Consider the following 23,718-nt stretch of genomic DNA (forward strand, 5'->3'; position numbering starts at 1 on the left):
CCTACAGTGAAAATCCCTCCAAAAAAAAAAAAAAAAAAGCTCACTATTACAAACAAACAAACAAAAACTACACTAATTTAAACAAGTGGATTAAATTATTCTGCCTTTGCTATTTTCAGATAACTGTCAACTATAAGTAGCCAAATAAGAAAAATCTACCACATGACCTCCCTGGTAAGAGAGTAAGTTAAATGCTCCCTTAAGAGTTTATGTATTTAAAACTAGACCTAGAAATTCAAATAACTGATTTTGAATGTAATACAGACATATAAAACATACACATAGAGGGACCAGCAGTTGGCATAATGGCTACATCGCTGGACTCCCATGTAGTCCATCACGGTTCGAGTCCCAGACCCTGTGGCTTAAACTCACAGAGAGGGCGCGTGTGCGCCCAAGATCCCAAGAGGAGAATGGAGAAGGGATTGCGGTGTGGCCATCCCCGCTGGGGGATTTCTCACTTTCTGTCTTTCTTTCTGTGTCTTTCTGGCATGTGCCCTATAGCAAAAAACAAAAACAAAAACAAAAACAACCCCCCCCCCCAAAAAAAAACCATACATACTATATATATCAATTGGTAAAAAAAAAAGTTCTTACCTCAGGATCATCATCATCAAAATCATGGTAAGTGGAATGATCAGGATTATTTACTTTATCCAACAGCTCAATTGCCAAAGACCGTGTCAAAGGTTGTGTGACAAAAGGGTGCTAGAAAAATACAGCACAGTACAGAACACTTACTAGAAATCATAATGACATTTTATCTTTTGGAAAAGAAAGTATATTTCAGGGCAAAAATAATACCTGGAGTAACTTTTCAGCATTAGGTCTTTTTTTTGGGTTTTTGGTAAGTGCCATTTTCACAAAATGATGAAAGCTATTAGACCTAAGAAATTTTGAAAATTAGACTTTTACACTTAATTCTTTTTTGCTCATCTTATTATAAAAGTAAATAACATAAAAATACTTACCACTTCATTTTATCCTTTAGTTTAGGAGGCTGAAAATTGCTTTTTGTCATTAGAAATAATGCTCTGAAAAACGAACAAATCAGTACACAGCATTTACATTTTATTTTTTAACATATAATGTGAATTCTATTACTATTTATTCCCAAAGTAGAACATGACTAAGAAGATGGTTTGTTTGTGGTCTAATACATAACACTAAGAGGAAAAAACATTTTAATTTTAAGCATAGGAGTCTTCAACTGTGACACACTGACCTCATTGGGTGCAAGTCAAACATTGGAGGCTGGAGCTCAGCGAGTTCTATGGCCGTGATTCCCACTGCCCAGAGATCGCAGAGCTGATTGTACCCTCCTTTTCTCTCAACAGCTGCGACTTCTGGAGCCATCCTGAAAGAAATATTCCAGAAAGGGAAAAATCTTCTCTTCATTATATTTTCCTTCTTATTCCCACCAGAAGCACATGAGACTACAAGATGGGGATAAAAAATCCAAAATCTGAAATGCTTCAAAATCGAAACTTTTGAGTGCTGACATGATACCACAGGTGGAAATTTCTACACTTGACCTCATGTGATAGGCTGCTGTCAGATATAGATTACCCCCAGGTTGTGTGTATTTAGGTTTATATAAAATATAAATGAATTTTGTGTTCAGACTTGGTCTTCATCCCAAAGATCATCGCATTATGCATAAGATAATCTCATTATGTATATGCAAATATTCTGAAACCTGAAAAAATTTGAAATCCAAAGCACTTTGGTCCCAAGCATTTCAGATAAGGGATATTCATCCTGTGTCACTATTTAAATTAAGGCTTATTTAGGTCCATTTCTGAAAAATATATAGCACTTAAAAGGTTTATTTTTTTCAATTTTAACATTTCAAAAGACTATCCATCTCAAGCCCCTACTAGTGATTCTTCAGTTACTTTGTTGTATCACTATTACTATATAGTTTTATAAAAACATACCATTATAATAGATCAACATGTCTAAAATTTGCACACCCTAATCTCTCTTCTTGTATATGCAAAATTCTATTATAAAATAACATTTGGAATAAAAAAATCTATCTTTTTAAAAAATTATTTTATTCACTTATTTATTTATTATTATTTTTTTCACATGGGTTTTAGCCAGAGAGAGAGAGAGAGAGAGAGCAAGCTGCCAGGTTTAGGACTTGAACTGTGGTTGGCCATGTGGGAATTCTAGCACCTTAACCACGATGCCACCTGCTGGCCCCAAAAATCTATATTTTTTTAAACGTTATTTATTCGTATCACTGTAATCTGCCCTGATTTTCCTTCACCAAAACTATTCATTAGGGTACTGATAATCTTCATAATTATCATAAATTTATATGGCTTTACTTTAGATGTTATTATAATGCTGGAAAAGTTTAAAAAATGAGTGTTTACTTTTTAAGAATGTATTTATTCTGAGGTAAGTTATCTGAATTCAGTATTTTTTTGTTTCTTTTACCCTTGTTACAATTATTCCAATTATACCTTTATAAACCTGTATTTGACTGATTTAAATGGTTAATCTTCAAATATAAAATTTTCAGATCCTAAATAATAATTTTGAAACAACTGAGATAAGTATCTCAATTCTTTCAAATTTAAAGAGCAATTTGAGACCAGCAGATGGCGTAATGGTTATGTTGTTGGACTCCCACACAGTTGACCATAGTTTGAGTCCTGGACCTAGCAGCTTAAAACTCAGACCAGGGGTGTGTGTGTGTGTGTGTGTGTGTGCCCAAAATCCTGAGAGGAGAATGGAGAAGAAGGGATTATGGTGTGGCCATCTCCCCTGGGTTGGGGGGGTGATTTCTCTCTTTCTGTCTCTCTCTGTCTCTCTTGCGAGTGCATATGTCCTATGGCAAAAATTAAAATAATAAGAAGAAGAAGAAAGAAAAGAAAGAGCAATTTAAGGGGCTGGCAGGTGGCATGGTGGTTAAGGCGCTGGACTCCCACATGGCTGGCCACAGTATGAATTCTGGACTTGGTGGCTTGCTTTCTTGCTTTCCTTTTCCCTCTCTCTGTGGTCAAAATAAAAATAATAACAAATGTAATTAAATAAATAAATATTAAAAAATATTTTTAAGTAGATAGCCTTATAAATATATGTCTCCCTGGTAATAGTTCAGAAAAGTCAAGGAAGACAATATAGTTTAAAACAAAAATTTTAAAAAACCTAATTTTCAAAACTTTTGGTCTTTAAGCTCTTGTGAAAATTCATAAAAATGGTTCATGAAATGCCACTAGAAAAGTAAATTCAAAGTATGTCAGTAATTTCTCTTGATGGCTACTGCCATGGCAGAAATGCCCTGGTAGGAATGGAGGCCCTTGACTGGCCCTCTCCGTAACCTGCTTGCTACCTTAGCCAATGACGCACTCCGCCCACCCAAGCTCTGCCATCTTCGTCTGTAACAACCCAAGTCTCCTCCGCTCCCACCAGTTACGTGCTTATCACAGTCAACTGGGTTCACCTCTGAATCCATTTATTAGTTATACTGGCCACATAAACATATCATTTTTTAAATATTACTAACACTGATTCATCATAAAGGCAGAAAGAGTAAGCTGTTATAAAAATTAAGGTGACTTTTTCAAGACAAACAAACAAAAACTCCTGGCAAATCACAAAAGAACAGAACAGAAATGTAAAAGACTAAAAAGACAATAGACAATATGATTCTATTTGTATAATAATTGAGAAAAAGGCAAAAGTATAGAGACCAAAATGAATCAGACGTTACCAGACACCCTTACGGATGGTGGGAGAAAACTTACAAAAAAGGGACAAAGGAAAGTTTTGAAAGATGGAAAAACTAAACATGTTATTGTTGAAAGAAATCAAAACCCAACATCTAGAATACATTGTTATATATACAATACGGCATTGTATTTTAAAAGCTTATGTAAAGAATGGGCATGCACACACTAGGATCTGGGCTAGCTGGGACTGGAGATGGAGTGCGGTGTAAGGACACTGTTAGGCATACCTATTTCTCTGTCTTTCTCTCCTGGAAGAAACTTTGAAAAAATACAATAAACTTTTAAATAAAATAAACTTTAAAAAGACAAAGTAAAATTTGTGGAAAGTCAGGTTTTTCCAGCAAAGTTGGAATTAAACCATGGTTTCTGAAAGTCATATTAATCTTTAAAGCCTTTTCTGTTTACTGAAAAATACTACATTAAGAATGTTTAACCCATGGGGCCGGCAGGTGTCATGGTGGTTAAGGGTGCTGGAATCCCACAGGGCCAACCATGGTTTGAGTCCTGGACCTAGTAGCTTGCTTTCTCACTTTCTCTCTCTCTCTCTCTCAATCGCTCTGTCTCTCTCTGGTCAAATTAAAAATGAACCAATCAATATAATTAAATAAAATAATTCATTAAAAAAGAATATGTAATCCATATACAATATACATTAAGTTATTTTACCTATTGATGACCTTCTTAATCTTAGTCTTAAAAATTCTGATGTATTGTATTATTTAGAAATATTGTATCTAATAATCATAGAATAACAAAAAATTAAACATCAATTAAAGTACAATTACCAATATGGTGTACCAATGAAAGACTTCCGTTTGGCAATGGTAGCTGTTATCTGTGCAGACACTCCAAAATCAGCTATTAAAAAAAAGAAACATTCAGGAAAGAAAACTGAGAGAAGATAGCTTAATTGAGAAGAAACTTCTAATAGTTATTTTCACTGAGTTAATTTCAAATAAATATGAGATATTCGTGAACACTGTATTAAGAATTTTAACTTTAATAGACCAGCTTTAAAATATCACAAGGTAGTTAGGGTATACTAGAGTCAAAAAGATTCCCAGTAACTCCACAAGAATCAAATGACAATAAAGGTCAAGATTGTTTTAATTTTGAATTCCCAGGTCTGAAATTCAAGGCATATGACTGGAAGGAACCTTTAGGTAATATTACATTCCATTCACTCTGTGCCATATCCATGATGACAGACAACAAATAAACTTCTAAGTTTACTCCAAATTCATCTAGCTTAAAGACACCCAAACAGACGATTTCTAAAATCTTACCTTAGCAATATATTCTCATGTCAATATCAATCACTATCTAGAAATTTATTTTTATGTAACATTTGTTACTATTCTTAAGGTAATGTATACTGAGTTCTAAAATTTTCTAGTTTATAACGATGATTTCTAAAACCTTCTCGACTAAGTTATGTATGTATGTCTCTGAGGCACAAAACACTGCCACACAATATTAAACTGCTGATACAAACTGTTCATGAATCTATCAGTAGTTAGAAAAATAAAGAGGACTTATCCTTTCTGCTTTTCTCATATTTATAGGTCACTTAGAAAAAACATAATATGCTAATAATTAGGTATATAACTTTCGATCTGATTAACCCTATAGTTCAAAATAGTTTTATTCATATTTTTAGATAATACATACATACTTTGAGTTTTGATTTGTCCTATACTGTTCAAAATAGTTCCATATAACTTGATTTAATGCCTAACAGATATGACTCTGTTCATAAAACTAAGTTGAATGTTTTCCTGGTCTTAAACTTTCAAATTAAGTCATCATTTAGGTTTTGAACTCTATCTTAATCATAACTAGAACAACCAACAGTTATAAAACTAAACATTATTGAGAGAAATCAAAACTCAATATCTAGATTATATTTTTATATATACAATACTGAATTGTATTTAAAAAGCTTATGTAAAGAATGTAGGAGTTATTTTAATTTTTTTTCCTTATTTTTTGGTAAATAATTTATACTGGACCAGCTGGTGGTATGGTGGTTAAAGCAGCTGGATTCCATGTAGCCAACTGAGTGGTTTGAGCCCTGAACCTGTCAACCTGAAAAAAATGCTAGGCACATGAACATGTGTGCCCCAAATTCCAAGAGAATGGAGAAGAAAGGACTGCTGTATGGCCATTCTCCCTGGTGGGGAGGGGGATGCTTTCTCACTTTCCAAGTCTCTCTCTCTCTCTTTTTTGTTCTCTCTTTTGAGTGCACATGCCCTATAGCTAAATAAATAAATAAATTAATTAATTAATAAAAATTGTACAACTTCACACTGGAATTAAGATCCCTAGGTTTAGAGCTAAAAGAATTACCAAAGGATATTATTTCACAACAACTTTGCAACAAATCTATCTTATATGAAGGACAGATTTTATTCCAGTTTAAAAAAAGAGAAAACAGAGAAAGGTGACATATGCCCTGCAATAAAATTTCTATCTAAAAACACAAAGATCTGTGTTAGAGAAAGAGAAACCCAGTACCTCAAAGGAAAACATAAACTTATACATAGCAAAATTTTAGAATATATTTGTACATGGGACAAAATTCCAATTTACTTACCCAATTTCACGTGACCATTATCCGTTAATAGAATGTTAGCTCCCTTCAAAGTGAGAACATTTTAGTTAAAACAGGAAATGACAGCACATATAATAGATTAAACATAAGACAATTACACACTTAGACCCTAGACATACTTAAAATTAAAAGTGTGATCAATTAAAACTGAACAATTATTCACAGGAAATTCACTGTCTACTTTTCAGGTGACTGGATTTTCTTTACGAAATGTTCTTCTTTGCAAAAAGCTGCTAATAACATAGTATGAACAATAATATAAAACTGATATGTGAGGGGACTTCAAAAATTTCATGAGAAATACGCATTATGGAAAAACTTGCATGTATTTAAAACATTTTTATACCAAAATAAACTCATACTTAAATTCGATCTTCCACAAACTTCAAAGTCCCCTTGTATTTATTAGTTTTCATCTACAGATAAATGTTATTTCCTCACTGATGAAACACCATCACTGTAAAATGTCACTTTATTATGACATTTTCAATTGCTTGTATTACACTTCATAAACACTTGATTACTCTTTTCTGTTCAAAAAATATCCTTTTCTGGGACTAGCAGATGGCATAATGGTTATGTCACTGGACTCCCACGTAGTTAAACATGGTATGAGTCCCAGACCTGGCAGCTTAAGGTGTGCTGGGCGCATGTGCATGTATGCCCAAAATCCTGAGAGGAGAATGGAGGTGAAGGGATTGTGGTGTGGCCATCGCCCAGAGGGGTGATTTCTCACTTTCTGACTCTGTGGTGAATGCACATGCCTACAACAAAAAATCTCTCTAAAAAACAAAAACAACTCCTTTTCTAGGAAACCACCATTTGTCAAAGCAATATCGGCGTGTAATACTGTACACTGCTGCTCAGCATCTGAGGCTGCCTGTCCTAATGTGCCTTCCCAATGGGTTAAGACCACCAGTATATAAACAACTAGCCCAGGCTCAGGACCCAGTAGCATTTTAGCTGCTTATGCTTCTTGACTTAAGCTCAAAAAAGATGATTGTGTCAACTTTATCTCTATCAAGCTCAAAGTTTTTGGGAGGCAACAGAAATGTAACATCATCAAGGTATTCCAGAATTTTTTTTTTTCTGTAATTTTTATATGAACCAGCCAAAGTAAACAGCCTAAAATCTTTAGTCCAAGGTGCTACTAATCATGTGAAAATAGGCTTGGGGGTGGGTGGGTGGTGATACTGGCATTTCCCACCCCCAACAAGAGGAAGAAATAACAGAAGACTAGAGGAGGAAGAGAATAAAAAGAAAGGTTCCCAGACTTCAGATGTCAACAGTGATGCTGAGCTGTACCCACTGATACGACTTCAGCTCCATGGAATAATGGAATAAAGTGGAAAAAGAAAAAAGAAGGGTCAAGGCAGAGCTTTTATCTGATCTAGTCCCTGATTATCTAGTCTTCCGCCATAGACTTCAGTTTGGCCTCTCCTTAACTACATATTAAATTTCTTAACTTACAGCTTATAAAATGTTACCCATACATCATGACTTCCTTTCCTCACTGTCTCTTCTGCCTTCCTACCCCATTATCAAAAGTCCCTCCCTCTATCCATCCTTTCATTCATTTCCTGTATTTTAAGTGCTGGGTTTACAGAAATGAAAAACTTAACAGTCCTCCTAGAATTTACATCCAAGTAAAGGAGAAAGAAAAATTTTAAATGAATACAATTATCATTTATTGAGCTATGAATGAATGAATGAATGAGAAATGACTCAACGTCAGGCAGGGATAAGAACTGTGAAGATGAGTAAGGTAGAAAAGGGCAGGGCAGTGCAGGCAGGCCTCTCTAAGGCACTGATACCCGAACAGAGATCTGGGTGAAGTAAGGGTACCAAGCCATGCCAAAATCTGGGAGAACATTCCAGGGAAAAGGAACAGCAAATACCAAGACCTGGGACCAGGACAAGCTCAACATATTCCAAGAACAGCAATTTGAATGTGGCTGGAATAGAATGAGTAGAACAGAGAAGAGTAGGGTGTGAGATGAAGTCACAGAGAAATGGAGGAGCCAGATCATACAAAACCGTGGAGGTCAAGGTAAAGGCATCTGGACTTTACACTGAACATGATTAGGAACCAATGGTGATTTATGGGCAGGAGAGTGTGACAAGATCTCATTTTAAAAGACCACTTGGTAGTCAGATGATAAAATGACTACAGAACCACTAAAGAATGCGAGTAGTGACACCAGTTAGAAGGCTACAACAAAAGTCCAGATGAGATACAACGGTGGTGTCCTTAGACAAGCACAGAAATAGTGGTGATGGTCAGAATCTACCAAATCAGGCCCAAATTCCGAAGTCTGGTACATGAATCCTTGCAAAATGAACACTAAACTAACTGGCCAACTCTCTCATCTCCTATTATTCTCCTACATTCTCGTTGCTTCAATAATACAGTATAGTTTTTGTTTTTACAGCTATTTCTTTCAAGTGAAAGAGACAGAGAGAGACAGCATATCTAACTGGGTCTTCATGCTATGATCCACCTCCATCTTCAGCCAGCCAGCCAGGATCACGCGCATACACCCATGGTAGGTATGTACAGGAAGACATCAAGATAGGAACCTGGGCCCCTCCCCCAGGCATCCAGTCACAAGGAGCACTGCATAACTACTGCAGCTGGCCTGGTACATTGCTATGTTCTCTAAAACGGACTCATACTTCCTAACTTCTGTATCTTTGCTTATATTGCTCCTTCTGCTTGGAAAGCATTCTGATATACATTTCTGACACATATACATTTCTATCAATCCCTCCAGCTCATCTAATTGCTATGATAGTACCTTTTTTGAGTTTCTCATTTTTTTTTCTTTCTTTCTTTCTTTATTTTGCATGTCAAGGGGTATGTACATGCAAGAGAGTGAGAGAACCACCTCCCCGACAGGGGCCTGGTCAAGTTGTAATCAATCTTCTCCATCCTGTCAGGACCCTGGGCATATATATTTATATCCAGCATGTTTTTAAGCTGCCAGGGCTGGGATTCAAACCCTGATCACTAAGTACAAACCAGCTTCCTCTGTCCAGTGATTAACTGGTACTACTGGGCCCACTCATTTATCTTATAATCTCTTCTACCTTTAAGCTTTCAAGTTATGTACTTATGTCTTTTAAATGGCTTATGAAAAATATATAAAGCAGGGGATCTCAGCAGGTAATCTGTTAAGTCCACCAAAATTTCATGGAAAATCTGAGGGCATGTGCATAAGGCTTTTGAGGACAGTCCATTGCTTTCATCAGAGTCAAAGAGCATCATGATTCACCTCACTGCCCCTTTAAAAAAGGCTGAGAAACTTTACACAAGAGAAAACTTTATAAAACAAAAGGGGGAGAGAGAAGTAAAAGGAAGGATAAATAAGAAAGAAGAAAGGGCAAGAAAAATAAATGAACGAAGTGAATTCCTAAATTGGGGAAATGACGGTGTCTTTAGAAATACCCCCAGGAGTCCTGCCACAGCACTTGGTTGACCACCATGCTAGCCCAGCATGTCCAGGGCAACTGCCTGCTCTGCCAGCTAAAACACCATCAGAAAACAGGAAGGCTTAATTTATCCACCTTGGGAACTGGTAATGATGGTTCCTTTAAATTGCCAAAGCTTGCTGGAATATTCAGAGCATGAAACTTACTAAAAACTGTAACTTGAAGCTACAGATCTAATCTGCATTTTATAAATAAGTAATTACAAATAATGTAAAATTAGTTATTACTAATCCAATGAATTACACATTTTAAAGCAGTGAATTTAATGGTATTTAAATTGTATTTCAATAAATACAATTTTACAGTCAAACTGTAAAAGTATTTTTACTATAGTAACATGTTATATTTCAGATAACAAATTTGACAAATAGAATAAAACAATTTTGCTCAATAATTTGATTGGAACATTCAAAAATGAAGACGGGCATTAGTTTAATAAATACCTTTATATCTCTGTGCATTTTTCCTTTACTGTGAAGATAATATAATCCCTGGAGTTTCAAAAAACAGAAAATAAACAAGATTTTATCACAAGGTACACTTTGGAATCTTAAGTGATAAACTGAGCCATATTAGGTTGTCGGGAAAGTCATGATGCATAGACAAACAAGTCATGACTTTTCCGACAACCTAATAGTATCTGAATTAATTACATTTACTCCTTACACAGAAGGTCTAGTAATAAGCATTCTTATGTTAATGAAATGTCCTAAAAGACAACCGAATCAAGAAAATAAGAAAAATAAAAACTCAGTTAGAACCACTTGTTTTTCTAATACAATTAGCAATAAATTCTGCTATCTGAAATCATTCTTAAAAGCGTATATTCAACTAGTTTCAGAATGAGTTTCAATACCACTGATAATGCCTAACTTTCAAGCATTTTATTGGTATAAAGAATATAAAAAGCCATAGTACTTGAATTTAGGTTATACCATCACATGTAAGCTTTAAAATATTTATTTGTACATATAAGAGTTCACTACACAATTAAAACAAGTATTAAAATACTTCGAGAGTTTACAAGCTACAATACATATTCAATCCTAACTTAATAGCTAATGCATGACTAAACATTTAGCTTAATGAAGAGTGTTATTTAAAAGAATTGTTTTATTTAACTTTATTTATCTTGTTTATTTATTTATTTAAATTTAACCAAAGAAAGATGGAGAGAGGAAAAGTGAGAAAGCAAGCTGACAGGTCTGGGACTCGAACTGTGGTTGGCAATGTGGAAATCCAGTGCCCCAACCACTATGCCACCTGCCAGCCCCAAGAATGTTATTTAATTAGCATTATATTTACCTGTAGTGTTTCTCTGCTAACATATGCTATTTGCAGTTCGGACAGAGGTCCAGTAACTATAAGAGAAGAAAACTATTATTAATAAAATTAGTTAGTGCATGGTTTTCAATAAGAGCAAAGTTGAACAAGTTCCACTAAGCAGTAGATCTGATAACACCTACACAACGAATGCTACTATAATGTAAACTCCACGAGAGGAGCGTTTTTCTTTTCCTTCAATCTGATTTGCTCTGTAGTGTTTAGATGAGTGCCTGACACAGAAAAGCTGCTCAATAAATGCTGATGATAAAGATGACACAGTGGAGAGGACCAGCAGTTAACGTAAATGCTATGTAGCTAAACTCCCAAGTAGTCGACCATGGTTTGAGTCCTGGACCCAGTGGCTTAAACTCACACCGGGCACATGTGCATGTGTGCCCAAGATCCCGAGAGGAGAATGGAGGAGAAGGGATTGGGTGTGGCCATCCCCCCAGGGGTAGATTTCTTGCATTCCTAGCTGTCTTTCTGACAAGTGCACATGCCCTATAGCAAAAAGCCTCTCCAAAAAAAAAAAAAAAAAAGATGACATGGTGGTGTGGCAGTAACGCGGCCCTTGGGGGTTGGTCCCTATTCCAAGTTTGCATACAGGATCCTCCCTGAACATGCCAGGGGGTGTGTGTGCCCATGATCTGGGGCTGGCTGAACAGGAAGTAGATGGTGGATCCTGTTGGGGGAGCCTGTCTTTCTGTTTCACTTACAGAAGAAAGAAATAAACAAACTTAAAAAAATGTTTATGTATGGCATGAAGTAATGACTGAAAGTCACTGAAATAAATTATATTTTAATTTTTATAGCTAATTGATCAATATCACCTCTTTAACATTAAAAGAAGGTCTAGAAGGTTTAGTTTTCATTAAAGTTTTATTAATTGATGCTTAAGATATAGTAACTAGTTTTCAATCAATATTTTTCCTAAAACAATTACATTTTTGTAAATTTTTTCTATAGGCTTGTGTGCTCATCATAGAGAAAGAGATAGAGAAAGGGAGAGAGAGAGAAAATGAAAGTAACCCCACCCCCAAGAGGATGGCCATGCTGCAATTCCTTCTTCTCTGTTCTCTTCTCAAGATTTTGGGCATGCATGCACACATGCCTGGTGTGATTTTCCAGCTGCCGGGTCCAAGACCTGAACCACATATCCAGCTATGTGGGACCTGGCTGCATTAACCATCATGCCACTGGCTGGCCCAAAACAATTATTTTTATAACTGTAAGATTAATACTGGGTTGTCAGAAATCAGTCGTGACAGGGAACCAGCAGTTAGCATAACGGCTATGTCGCTGGACTCCCATGTAGTCGACCATGGTTCGCGTCCCAGACCCGGTGGCTTAAAACTCACACCGGGCGTGTGTGCGTGTGTGCCCAAGATCCTGAGAGGAGAATGGAGGAGAAGAGATTGTGGCGTGGCCATTCCCTCTGGGGGGTGATTTCTCGCTTTCTGTCTCTCAGTCTCTCTCTGGCTGCCTGGCAAGCACATGCGCCCTATAGCGAAAATATCTCCAAAAAAAAAAAAGAAATCAGTCGTGACACATTTTCTATGCAAAAATGTATCATGACTTTCCCAACAACTTAATATATATCTGATGTAAAAACTGCTCATCAATAAAGAAGCCTGGAAAGTAAAGATGTCTTCCTTATTCAAAATATTATTCAATAATAAGTAGTATCAAGAGTTCAGTCTATAATCAACCAGATGATTTTTTTTAAAAAACTTTATTGACTGAGTGATTTCAACTTGACTAGAGAGGGACAAGAGTAAGAGAGAGAGAGGGAAAGTGAGAAAGCAAATTGCCAGCTCTGGGACTCAAACCACAGTTGGCCATATGGGAGTCCAGCATCCTTAACCACCACACCACCTGTTGGCCCCTCCAACCGGATGACTTTATGCAGAGACATTTTATATAATATGTGTATCACATACAAACATAAACATAAATGGAATTTTATTACACATATAATTCTAAAATCTGTCCTTTCATTTATAATACATATTTCTTCATATCAATATAAATGGCTTAATCTTAAAATATATGAATATTGTTACCCATGTATACATCTGCTATCATTTGGATTTGTGTTAAAACTTAATCTTTCAATGCAATAGTATTAAAAGGTGGGATGCTGAGGAGGTGATCAGGTCTTGAGTTCAGTGGACAATAGAAAATAAAACCTAGTATGGTGGAATAATAAATTATTCTAATATTAGTTCTTCAAAGAAAATGTAAACAATAGTTAGAGGTGAAAAAAAGTGAAAAAAAGGAGGAGAGAAGGAACTTGGGGGAAAATGTAAATTCAAAATGTGCCTACTAATATGGTAGTAAAAATATGTGCAAATTCTTCACTACGTTCTCTATTAAGAGCTGGAATGTAATTCTTTTCCTGAGTGTGAGCTGGATTTAAGTGACCTACATGTAAAGGACAGAATATAGTGAAGGTCCAACCCTGGTATCATGTGCTGAAAGAACAGAACACAGTAGAACTGATAGTATGCAGTTTCTTGACTACATCTAAAAGGTTCTGTGGCTTCCTCCTTACTCTCCCTGGGATCTCTTGGCTCTGAGGGAAGTAAGATGCCATCCTTTGAAGACACTCAAGTTGTCCTATGGCATGATCCACATGGTTAAGGAACTGAAACCTCCAGCCAGTAGCCATCAATGAACTAAAGCCCCTGCCAATAACTGTGTACGTGAAACACCTTGAAAGTAAATTTTCCAGTCCTAGTTAAGTCTTCAGATGACTACAGTCCCAGTCAATAGCTTGACTGCAACCTCGTGAGAGACCCTAAGTTAGAATAATCCAACAAGACCATTCTCAAATTCTTGACACTCAGTAACTGCAAGACGATGTTGTTTGAAACTACCAAATTTTAGAATTATATTTTATGTATCAATAGATAACAATTTCCCCTCCATTTTTTTGAAGTTTTTATTTTTTCCATTTGCTATAGGGTGCACACAATCCCTGAAAAGAGATAGAGAAAGAGAGACAGAGCAAAAAAGAGAAAGCACTCCCCAGGGAAATGACCACACCAAAATCCCTTCTCCTCCGGAGTTTGGGGAGACATGCACACATGCTCATTCTGTTTTTTAAGCCACTGAGTCTGGTACTCAAACTAGTCATTCATATATGGAATCCAGCTGCATTAACCACCAAGTCACCTAGCTGTCCACTCCCACTTGCCACCACCATTCCCCTTTTTTAGAAGTTTTTAAGATGTTATTTAACTTCATTATTTATTTTCTTATTTAGTTATTTCTATTTGACCAGAGAGGGACAGAGGGTGGGTAGGTGGGACAGAGAGAGAAAGTGAGAAAGCAAGCTGCCAGGTCCGAGACGTGAACTGTGGTGGACCATGTGGGAGTACAACGCCCTTAACCACCACACCACCTGTTGGCTCCATGAGTATAAGCTTTTAAAAAAGGGGGGGAAAAAAACCTTGTAGGAAAAATGAAAACAAAAACTAAAGATGTAAAAGAAGGAATTATTACAGGAAAACTGTAAGACACAAAGGAAAAAAATGGCGGGAAATTTAAAATATAGTCAAATAATTTCTAGAAACGAAAAAAAAAATGCTTTCTGCAAATTCGAACCTAATAAATGTACTCACCACAGCTTTAAAATGAGTGAACTGGGACCAGTAGGTGGTGATGGCTACATCACTAGACTCCCACATAGTGGACTGTGGACTGAGTGATGGGATTAAGTTCCAGACCCAGTGGCTTAAAATTCAGGCTGTGTGTGTGTGTGTGTGTGTGTGTGTGTGTGTGTGTGCACCCTAAATCCCAAGAGGAGATTGGAGGAGAAGGGGCTGCAGAGTGGCCATCCCTCCTAGGGGCTGATTTCTTGCTATCTCTCTGTCCTTCCAGTGAGTACATGCCCCTGTAGCAAAAATTTCTATCAATAATCAATGGATCGATCAATCAATAAAATGAGTAAACTGGCAGATGGATAGTATCCTCAGTACTCTCTCCCCTAAAGGATTAAAAATGTAGAAAATATGACACTGACTTTAAGAAAGATAAAGAAGATCTCATGTACATCTAACTGAAATTCTAGAGACCAGAGAGATTTGGGGGAAGAAAATATTTTAAGAAATAATAATTGATAACTGTCCAGATTTGATGAAACAGCTAAAGTCTCAACAGTATGCAGTTTAAGTCCTAAGCAAGAAAAGTAAAAATATATCTGCATTTAGACACTAGAAAAACCAGAAATGAAGATAAAAATCTTAAATGCTATTAGAGAGAAGGGAAGATTACCTGCAAAAAATGAATAATTAGGCTGGTCAAAGGTCTCAACAGATATAGAAGCTGAAAGCAACAGTCCAGCATTTCCTTCTTTAAAAGAAATATTTAATTTATTATCACTATTATTTGTTTAATTTGACTAGAGAGAAACAAATGGAAAGTAGGAAGCAAGCACCCAGGTCTGAGATTTGAACCAAGGTCAGCCATGTGGGTGTCCAGCGCCTTAACCACCATGACACTTGCCAGCCCCCAGTCCAACATTTTCAAAATGTTGAGAGAAAATACATGTCAACCTAGAAAATATCTGTCTATGATCACTTAAACTATCATTTAAGAGTTTCAAACAGAGTTTGCCAATAGAAGACCTTGGTGAAAGAACTTTAGCAAGAAAATTAAATCAGTAAGTGAAACTGTGTAGATAAATTAATCCAAATTAAGACCAAAGAGGGGAAACAGTTGTTGTTGCTGCTGTTGTTTTTTAAAGGTTTTAGTAGGGTGTATGCACTCACAGGAGAGAGACAGAGAGAAAGTGAGAAATCATCTCCCAGGACGGATGGTCATGCCACAATTCCTTCTCTTCCATTCTCCTCCTGGGATTTTGTGCGTACATGCACACAAGCCCAATGTGATTTTTAAGCCTCCAGATCCAGGACTTGATCCATGGTAGGCCATGTGGGACTACAGAGCCTTAGCCACCACATCACATGCTGGCCCAAGGGGAACAGCTTTTTGACCTTATGTATTGAAATGATAAACTTCTAGAAATATTGTGTCTGCAATAAAAAATAATACCAAGTATCTCTCAATTTCCACCAAACCACAATGTCTCTAGCACAAACAAAATTCTCAAATACACATAAAGGAACAGCTGTATTTCATTAAAAAAGAAAAATCCTCAGAAAGAAATCATTTTTCATAATAAAAACATACTCATGCTCTTCCATCTGGCTTTCAAAAGCTCTCTATATCTGACCCCACTTTCAGATCAACAAGAGTAATCACAGGTGTCACATCCTCACGTCACTACAGCGGTGTTTCAACTCCTATAACGCACTGCTGCCTCTTCTTTCTACCTAGACTTTAAAGACCAATTTAAAGCCCATTTTCCTTATTAAGCTTTCTAAAATAATTCCAGAAAGTCTGTCATTTACTTTTTTCCTACTTCAACTAAAATTTATAGGCTATTAAAATACTATAATGTCAATCTTTATGTTAAGTAAAACCTATATCCAGAAGATATAGTGAAATGAAAACAGTAAAATTCCTATCCAATAGTCTTTAACATCTGCTTTATTACAATCAGCCTTTAAAATTACTTAAGAAGCCTCACACTAGAACATGAGCCCAATTCTAATCGAAAACAGAAAATTTTCCAAAATATTTTCTCAGAAAATTGCCTTCATGAATTATTGACATTTTATTTTATGTTAATCAAAAAGCACACCTGCAGCAAAAAGAATAAATCTACTCTGTGACTTGTGATAACAATCTATTAACAGAAGCAAAATAAAAAAGGAAGCGAAAGAGAGCATAGTAAATGTTTACTTGTTTACAAGTCTCTCTTATGTATTCCACTGAATCCTAATGAAAAATGTTTTAATCATTTTTTAATTCCCCAGATTCTAGAACTAAGATAGGGTAAACATTTAATCAATGCTTCTTGAATCCATGAGAGGGAATCAATTATCTCTGTATTATCACTACTCCTATATCTACTGTATATTATATATATATTTATATATATATATATGTATGTGTATATATATATTTATTTTTTTATTTTTATTTTTATTATTATTATTTTTTTGGAGAGGTTTTTGGTACAGGGCATGTACACTCACCAAAAGACAGAGACAGAGAGACAGAAAGCAAGAAATCACCCCCCCACACAGGGGGGTGGCCCATGCCACAATCCCTTCTCCTCCAATCTCCTCTTGGGATCTTGGGCATGCACGCACATGCACCTGGCGTGAGTTTTAGTCACCAGGTCCGGGACTTGAACCTCAGTTGACTACATGGGAGTCCAGCGACATAGCCATTACGCCAACTGTTGGTCCCTCAACTGTGTATTATATTAAATGCTTAGAATAAGCCATCAAACCTCCCATTTCTACAAATATGAGTTTAAAATTTTGAACTACCTACAGCATGCCTTCTTCAGAATCCAGCAAATTCTTTCCCCAAAACAATGCAGTAGTTTAAATATAGTAAATAGCTATATTTCAAGAAAACCTATTTAATCCATAAAAGATAAAAATCTTTGTTCTTACCATGATAAATATCCTGTAAAGAACCACCTCCACAAAACTCCATGCAAATCCAAAGTTTATCTCGCCTATAAAGAAAAAAATATGTATCAAATTTATGATTAAAATTGTCTAAGTGAAGTAACAAGTTTTAAAAGGTTTTGTGTTATAACCTTGAAAAACCACATAAATATCATGTGCCAGCTAATAAAAAATCTAATCTCTAAGTAAATTAATTATTTAATCTGTGTTACGATCACAATATTTGTGTGTGTGTGTGTGTGTGTGTGTGTGTGAGGCACACGCACTTGTCAGAGAGACAGAGAGGAAGGGAGAGGGAGAAAGCGCCCTTCATTGGAGAATGATTGTGCTGCAATCCCTTGTCCCCCACGTTTCCTGCCTGTGAAGATTTGGGGCAAGTGTGCACATGTGTCCTGTGTGTTTTTTCAACCTGTGCTGGCTGGGATTCAAACCATAGTTGGCCATATGGGAACTGGCTTCCTTAAGCACTAGGCTACAGTGCCCTGCCCTGTTACTACCATTCAATTCAAGGTTTTACTACTTAAAACAGCCCATCTGTAGGACAGAAAGCTATCATCAGGCACATCCAGATAGTGAGATTTCCATTAGTTAAAATCTTTCCTTTCCTCCCACTTTATCCATTTACTGAGATTCATCACATAAAAATGGCAACGCATTTCAAAACATATTACTTTGATAGCACTCTCACCAAATCAGACAAAATATAAATGTACCTTCATATCCAGATCCAACAATAACGTTCCCAAAATAATCTTAAAATTTATTACTCATCTTTAGATAGCATTTCTTTCTGACACATTCTAAGGTATCATAATCATACAATCGTAGGAGAAATAATTAAAAAAGACTTATATAGCTTATTCTTTTGTTCATGCCCTTGTTCAATCATTAAATCTTAAAATGTGCCAGGAAATGTACTATTCTTAGGGGGCAGAGATGGAATAGAAAGTCCCTGAACTCAAGCTCAGTCTGGGGAGGAAAATGAATTGTGCCTTAATAACCTGCCTGTCATCACTGCCTTCACAGATTCTAAAGAACATCTAGCAACTGAATATTTATTCCATAGATGAATGAATGCGTGGATGACAGAAAGAATGAACTAACCAACTAGATCAAAGGTAAGTAAAATACGGTCAGAGGGCCAAATCTGGACCACTGTCTGATTTTGTGAGGCCTTAAGACTATGAAGTGCTTTTTATACTTTTAAATGGTTGGGGAAAAAAATTTTTTAATGAATATTTTTTGACACATGACAATTATGTCAAATTCAAATTTTAGTGCCCATAAGTAAAGTTTTATTGAAATACAATGACACTCATTGTTCTATGTACCTTCTATAGCTGTTTTCACATTAAGATAACAGAGTTGTGTAGTTGTGACAAAGGCCGTGTAGCCCACAAGGACTGATCTATTTCTTATAGATCTGCTAGGTTAGCTCAATCTTTCTCCTAGAACAGTGGTTTTCAAGTGTGACCTGGGGTACATGAGAGTCCCTGAGATCCTTTGAGGGGGTCAGCAAGGTCAAAACTGTTTTCATAATAACATTGAGAAATTATTTACATCCTTTCATGAGAGTACAGTGGAGTTTCCTAGAGGCTACATAAAATGTGATGACAATATCATCTCTCATAGCTACTGGATTACAGGCAAATGAATATGTGTTTATGTATTCTTGAATTTTAAGATTTTCTCAGTTTTAATTTCTAACATGATAAATATCAATAACTATATGACACAAATTTTTAATAGTATAAAATAAAAGGGTGTTCTAAGAAGAAAATGTTTGAGAATTACTATTCAGAGTATTTTCACACCTGCCACAGTGACTTGTTTTCATGAAGTACTTAAAAAGCAGGCAGGACTTCACATGTCTTAAAAAAATAGGCCGAATGATTGTTTTGGGGTTTGCTTAGAATTAAATAAAATAACATGTGCACCAGTTAGTAAAGGAACTGGAATATCATGATAAAACTCAAGCTGTTTTCTATTCCTTTTGTTAGAGTTTATCTTGTAGTGTATTTATGTTAATAATTTATCTTAAATCATTCCTGAACTTGGTGAAAGTGTAAATTTAAAAAAATGTATTTTTCTTTTTTAAGACAAAAGAAACAGTGGCCAGGTAGTTAGGGCAATCAGATCCCACATGGCTGACAATGTGGTTCAAGTCCCAAATCCAGAGGCTTGAGAAACATGCCAGGTACATGTGCATACATGTGTGCCCAAAAAGAGGAAGAGATGGAAGAGAAGAAATTGTAGCATGATGAATCCCCATGGGGAGTGCTTTCTCCTCCCTATCTCTCTGGTGAGAGCACTTGCCCTCTAGCAAAAAAAAAAAAAAGAGAGAGAGAGAGAGAGAGGATTGATTTATTATAGCTTCTTGCTAAAATTATGCTGATTACCACTTCTTTCTTCAAAAAGTTCACTAATGATTTGACTAATAATTTATCCTAAATGTTTGCTGGGAACTGATCACTGACATCAAGTTTAATAGTCTGTGTTTTTTTTCTACCTAAAAATCACCTTTTCCTCCTTTGCAAATTGATCTGTCACTGACTTCTAATCTTTGATGCCTCTTCTATTTATCAAAAGGCACCTGCTGATAGTGAATGACCATCACATTTGCTAAATTTTCATTATACTAAGAAATAACAGATAAATTTAAAAGTAAAAATTAATTAAAAGTGCCTAGCTACTCTGTAATTGTCTACTTACCTACCTTGTGCTTCAATTCCATCTTAATGTCTTCCTACCCTTTCCAGCTTAGAAACTACTCTCCAGTGAATGCGGGGATGAGTTCTCTGCTTTACATAGTTCAATACTATAACACCTTCTATTTGGTCTATTCCCTTCCTCCCTCCTTACTTAAATATGAAATTCTATTCATTCCATATAAACCGACTTTATATTTTACAGGCTAAAAAAAAATCACGATTATATATTAGGTAGTCAGAAGAATCATCACCTGTTTTTCTATGCAAAAAATGTATGATGACTTTTCTAACAATCCAATATAGTAACACTTTACTTTTTAAAACGCCTAAAATACTTTACCTTTGTAATAGAGTATTTAAAGTCTGGTATTGTCAGAAAAACCTGAATAGTCAGAGTCTATTAGAAAAACGACTTCCATTGTTCCGTGAATGACTCTCTTGCAATATAAACTTGCACTTGCTTTGGTTGTTGACCCAACCATTTGCCTAACAGCAAAGGGCCTGAGTCAATCTACCTCGCTCATGCAGGCAAGTAAATAATAAAATTTTTGTCCTCAGGTCTCTGAGCTAGAATAAAATTAACCATAAAATTAATGTTCAATGGATCAGTATTAGTACTTAACTCAGTAAATTCTAGTTAAACTCTACTGGGAATAAAGAATGAGTCTAAGATGAGGTAATTCTCTGTTATGTAGATAAACAAACAAAAATATTCAGATATAAATTTGAGGGGTTTTCAAAAAGCCCACTGCAAAGAGTATTTTGAAAAACTATGCATGGATTTCATTGGGGGGGGGCAACAAACAGTAGTTCTATTTTTAGATTTCTGATGAACTTCCATACTGTTTATATTCTCGTTATTGTTCCCTTTGCTGTGTAGAAGCTTTTTATTTAGCTTGATGTAATCCCACTTGTCTATTTTTGTTGTGATTGTCCATGCTTTTTACAGGTCTTATTTAACAAATCTTTCTTTAACGACTTCAAGTTCTGTGTTTTCTACAAATAATTTCATAGTTTTGGATCTTAACATTTGTCTTTAATCTATTTTCAGATATGTTTTATAAAAATGGTGAGAAATGGAGGTCTAGTTTCATTCTTTTGCAAGAGGATATCCAGTTTTCTTTTTTTTGAGAGGTTTTCACTACAGGGCGCGTATGCTCGCCAGACAGACAGAAAGCGAGAAATCACCCCCCAGGGGGGATGGTCACGCCACAATCCCTTCTCCTCCCTTCTCCTCTCGGGATCTTGGCACGCACGCACACGCGTCAGGCGTGAGTTTTAAGCCACCAGGTCCAGGACGCGAACCGCGGTCGACTACGTGAGAGTCCAGTGACATAGCCATTACGCTAACTGCTGGTTCTGATATCCAGTTTTCTCAGCACCGCTTGTTGAAAAGAGGTCTTTTTCCACTGGATTTTCTGTGCCCTTTGTCAAAAATCAGTATGTTGCTGCACTTATTTCTCGATTCTCTATTCTGTTTCATTTGCCTGTTTGTCTCTTTTGTGCCAGTACCATGCTGTCTTAGTTATGACGGCTTTGTAACATATTTTGAAGTCAGGTAGTACAGGAAACTCACCTTCGCTTTTTTGGCATAGTACTGTTTTGGTGATACAGGGGTCTTCTGTAATCTTAATTAAAAGAAAATTTTTTTTTTTGAAGAGGTTTTTGCTATAGGGCGCATTCGCTTGCCAGACAGAGACAGAGAGATAGGAAGCGAGAAATCATTCCACGGGGGGATGGCCATGCTGCAATCCCCTCTCCTCCATTCTCCTCATGGGACCCTGGGCATGCACGCACACGTGCCTGTCATGAGTTTTAAGCCACCGGGTCCAGGATACGAACGGCGGTCAACTACATGGGAGTCCAGCAATATAGCCATTATGCTAACTTCTGGTCCCATCCTAGACAAATTTTATGAGTGCCTCTTCTTTTTGTGTGTATAAAGTCACTGGTATTTTGATAGGAAATGAATTTGCAGATTTGTAGATCATTCTGGGTAATACTGACATTTTAACTATAATGATTCTTCCCAATCCATAAAGAGGGTTGTCTTTCCCTTTTTTGGTATCTTTTTAAATTGCTTTATTCAGTTTTTTATAACTTTCAGAGTGGAGGTCTTCCACATCCTTGGTTAGATCTGCTCCTAGGTTCCACTTGTGTGTGCCTACTGTAAATAGGACTGCTTTCTTCATTTCTGTCTTGGTCTGTTTGTTATTAGTGAACAAAACCAAAAATGCCGCAGATTTGTATATATTGATTTTGTATCCTGTTATTTTGCTGGATAAAGCTTTCTCCATCTAGATCTTTTGAACAGTATTGTAAATGACAGAGAAAATCCTCTGACGTTAAGAAGAATGCCAAGCAGTCTGCTTTGCAGGACTCAGTCTCAGCATTTCTTCAGGAAGTGAGCATTGCTACCTGCTACACAATGAGCTTCTGGAATTTAATGATGTGTTGGTCACTTATTAGGAAAATTCACAGAGTAAGTCTCATTCCCTGAGGGAAGAAATTTACTAACGTTAAAACCGTATTTGCTCAGTTTCCCCAATTTTTTTGGTCTAAATTTATTACAGCAGGCTTGTAATAGAAACAACACAGAGGAAAGAAAGGCACAGCGAACAGTACATATCTTAAAAGAGTTTGTTACCAAGTTTAAACAAACGAGCTCCTTGCCCTTTGTAAAATCATTCAGTAATGAGAAAGAATTTTAAAAAATCACCCTCTCTCTGAGACTAAATCTGGTCTTCCTGGGCTAAGCAATACATATACCAAAAAGACATTGGACTAGGTATCTACAGAGACAGGTTTGAATCCCAGTGCTGACAACGAATAGGGGATAATCTACAGAAGTAATCTGTCAAGTAACCCATTTTATAATCTGTAAAAAAGAGTGGGTTGGGGCACCAGCAGCTACCATGGTGGTTAAGGCCCTAGACTCACACGTGGCAGGTTGTGTCTAAGTCCTGGACCTGACAGCTTCTTTTTCACTTTCCCCTTCTCTCTCTCTGCTTCTCTGGTCAAATTAAAAATTATGTAAATAAATTTTAAAAGAGTGAGCTGTGTGAAAAGATCTCTTAGCCCCATCCATCTCCAACAAGTCTAATTATTAATATCCTACAGTCCAAATTCGACCAAGTCTGGTTTTCATGAAGGGAATAAAGGAAGAATCTCTACTAAGGAAAAGAACTCGAGAAAGGGAAGATGAATCACTGTTCTATACGGTAGTATAATTTCCTTTTATATCCCTTTTAACAGCTATACCACCTACAGAA

General features: G+C 36.3%; 1 protein-coding gene across 3 annotated transcripts in view; it reads right to left on the reverse strand.

Moving 5' to 3' along the window:
• The window catches only part of MAP4K3 (mitogen-activated protein kinase kinase kinase kinase 3), a 124,657-nt gene that overhangs the window by 78,655 nt on the left and 22,284 nt on the right, over positions 1 to 23,718 (reverse strand). For all 3 annotated transcript variants that reach the window (XM_014588928.2, XM_027773007.1, XM_014588927.2), the window contains exons 3-11: positions 17,718 to 17,782; positions 11,161 to 11,216; positions 10,299 to 10,346; positions 6,346 to 6,388; positions 4,535 to 4,607; positions 1,226 to 1,357; positions 972 to 1,034; positions 805 to 886; positions 598 to 708 (exon numbers count right to left, since the gene is read on the reverse strand). In XM_014588928.2, the coding sequence (XP_014444414.1) occupies positions 598 to 708; positions 805 to 886; positions 972 to 1,034; positions 1,226 to 1,357; positions 4,535 to 4,607; positions 6,346 to 6,388; positions 10,299 to 10,346; positions 11,161 to 11,216; positions 17,718 to 17,782 (673 nt within the window). The remainder of the gene's footprint in view (positions 1 to 597; positions 709 to 804; positions 887 to 971; positions 1,035 to 1,225; positions 1,358 to 4,534; positions 4,608 to 6,345; positions 6,389 to 10,298; positions 10,347 to 11,160; positions 11,217 to 17,717; positions 17,783 to 23,718) is intronic.

This window comes from Tupaia chinensis, unplaced genomic scaffold, assembly GCF_000334495.1.
Source record: "Tupaia chinensis unplaced genomic scaffold, TupChi_1.0 Scaffold000317_1, whole genome shotgun sequence".
In the NCBI taxonomy this organism is placed as follows: Eukaryota; Metazoa; Chordata; class Mammalia; order Scandentia; family Tupaiidae; genus Tupaia; species Tupaia belangeri.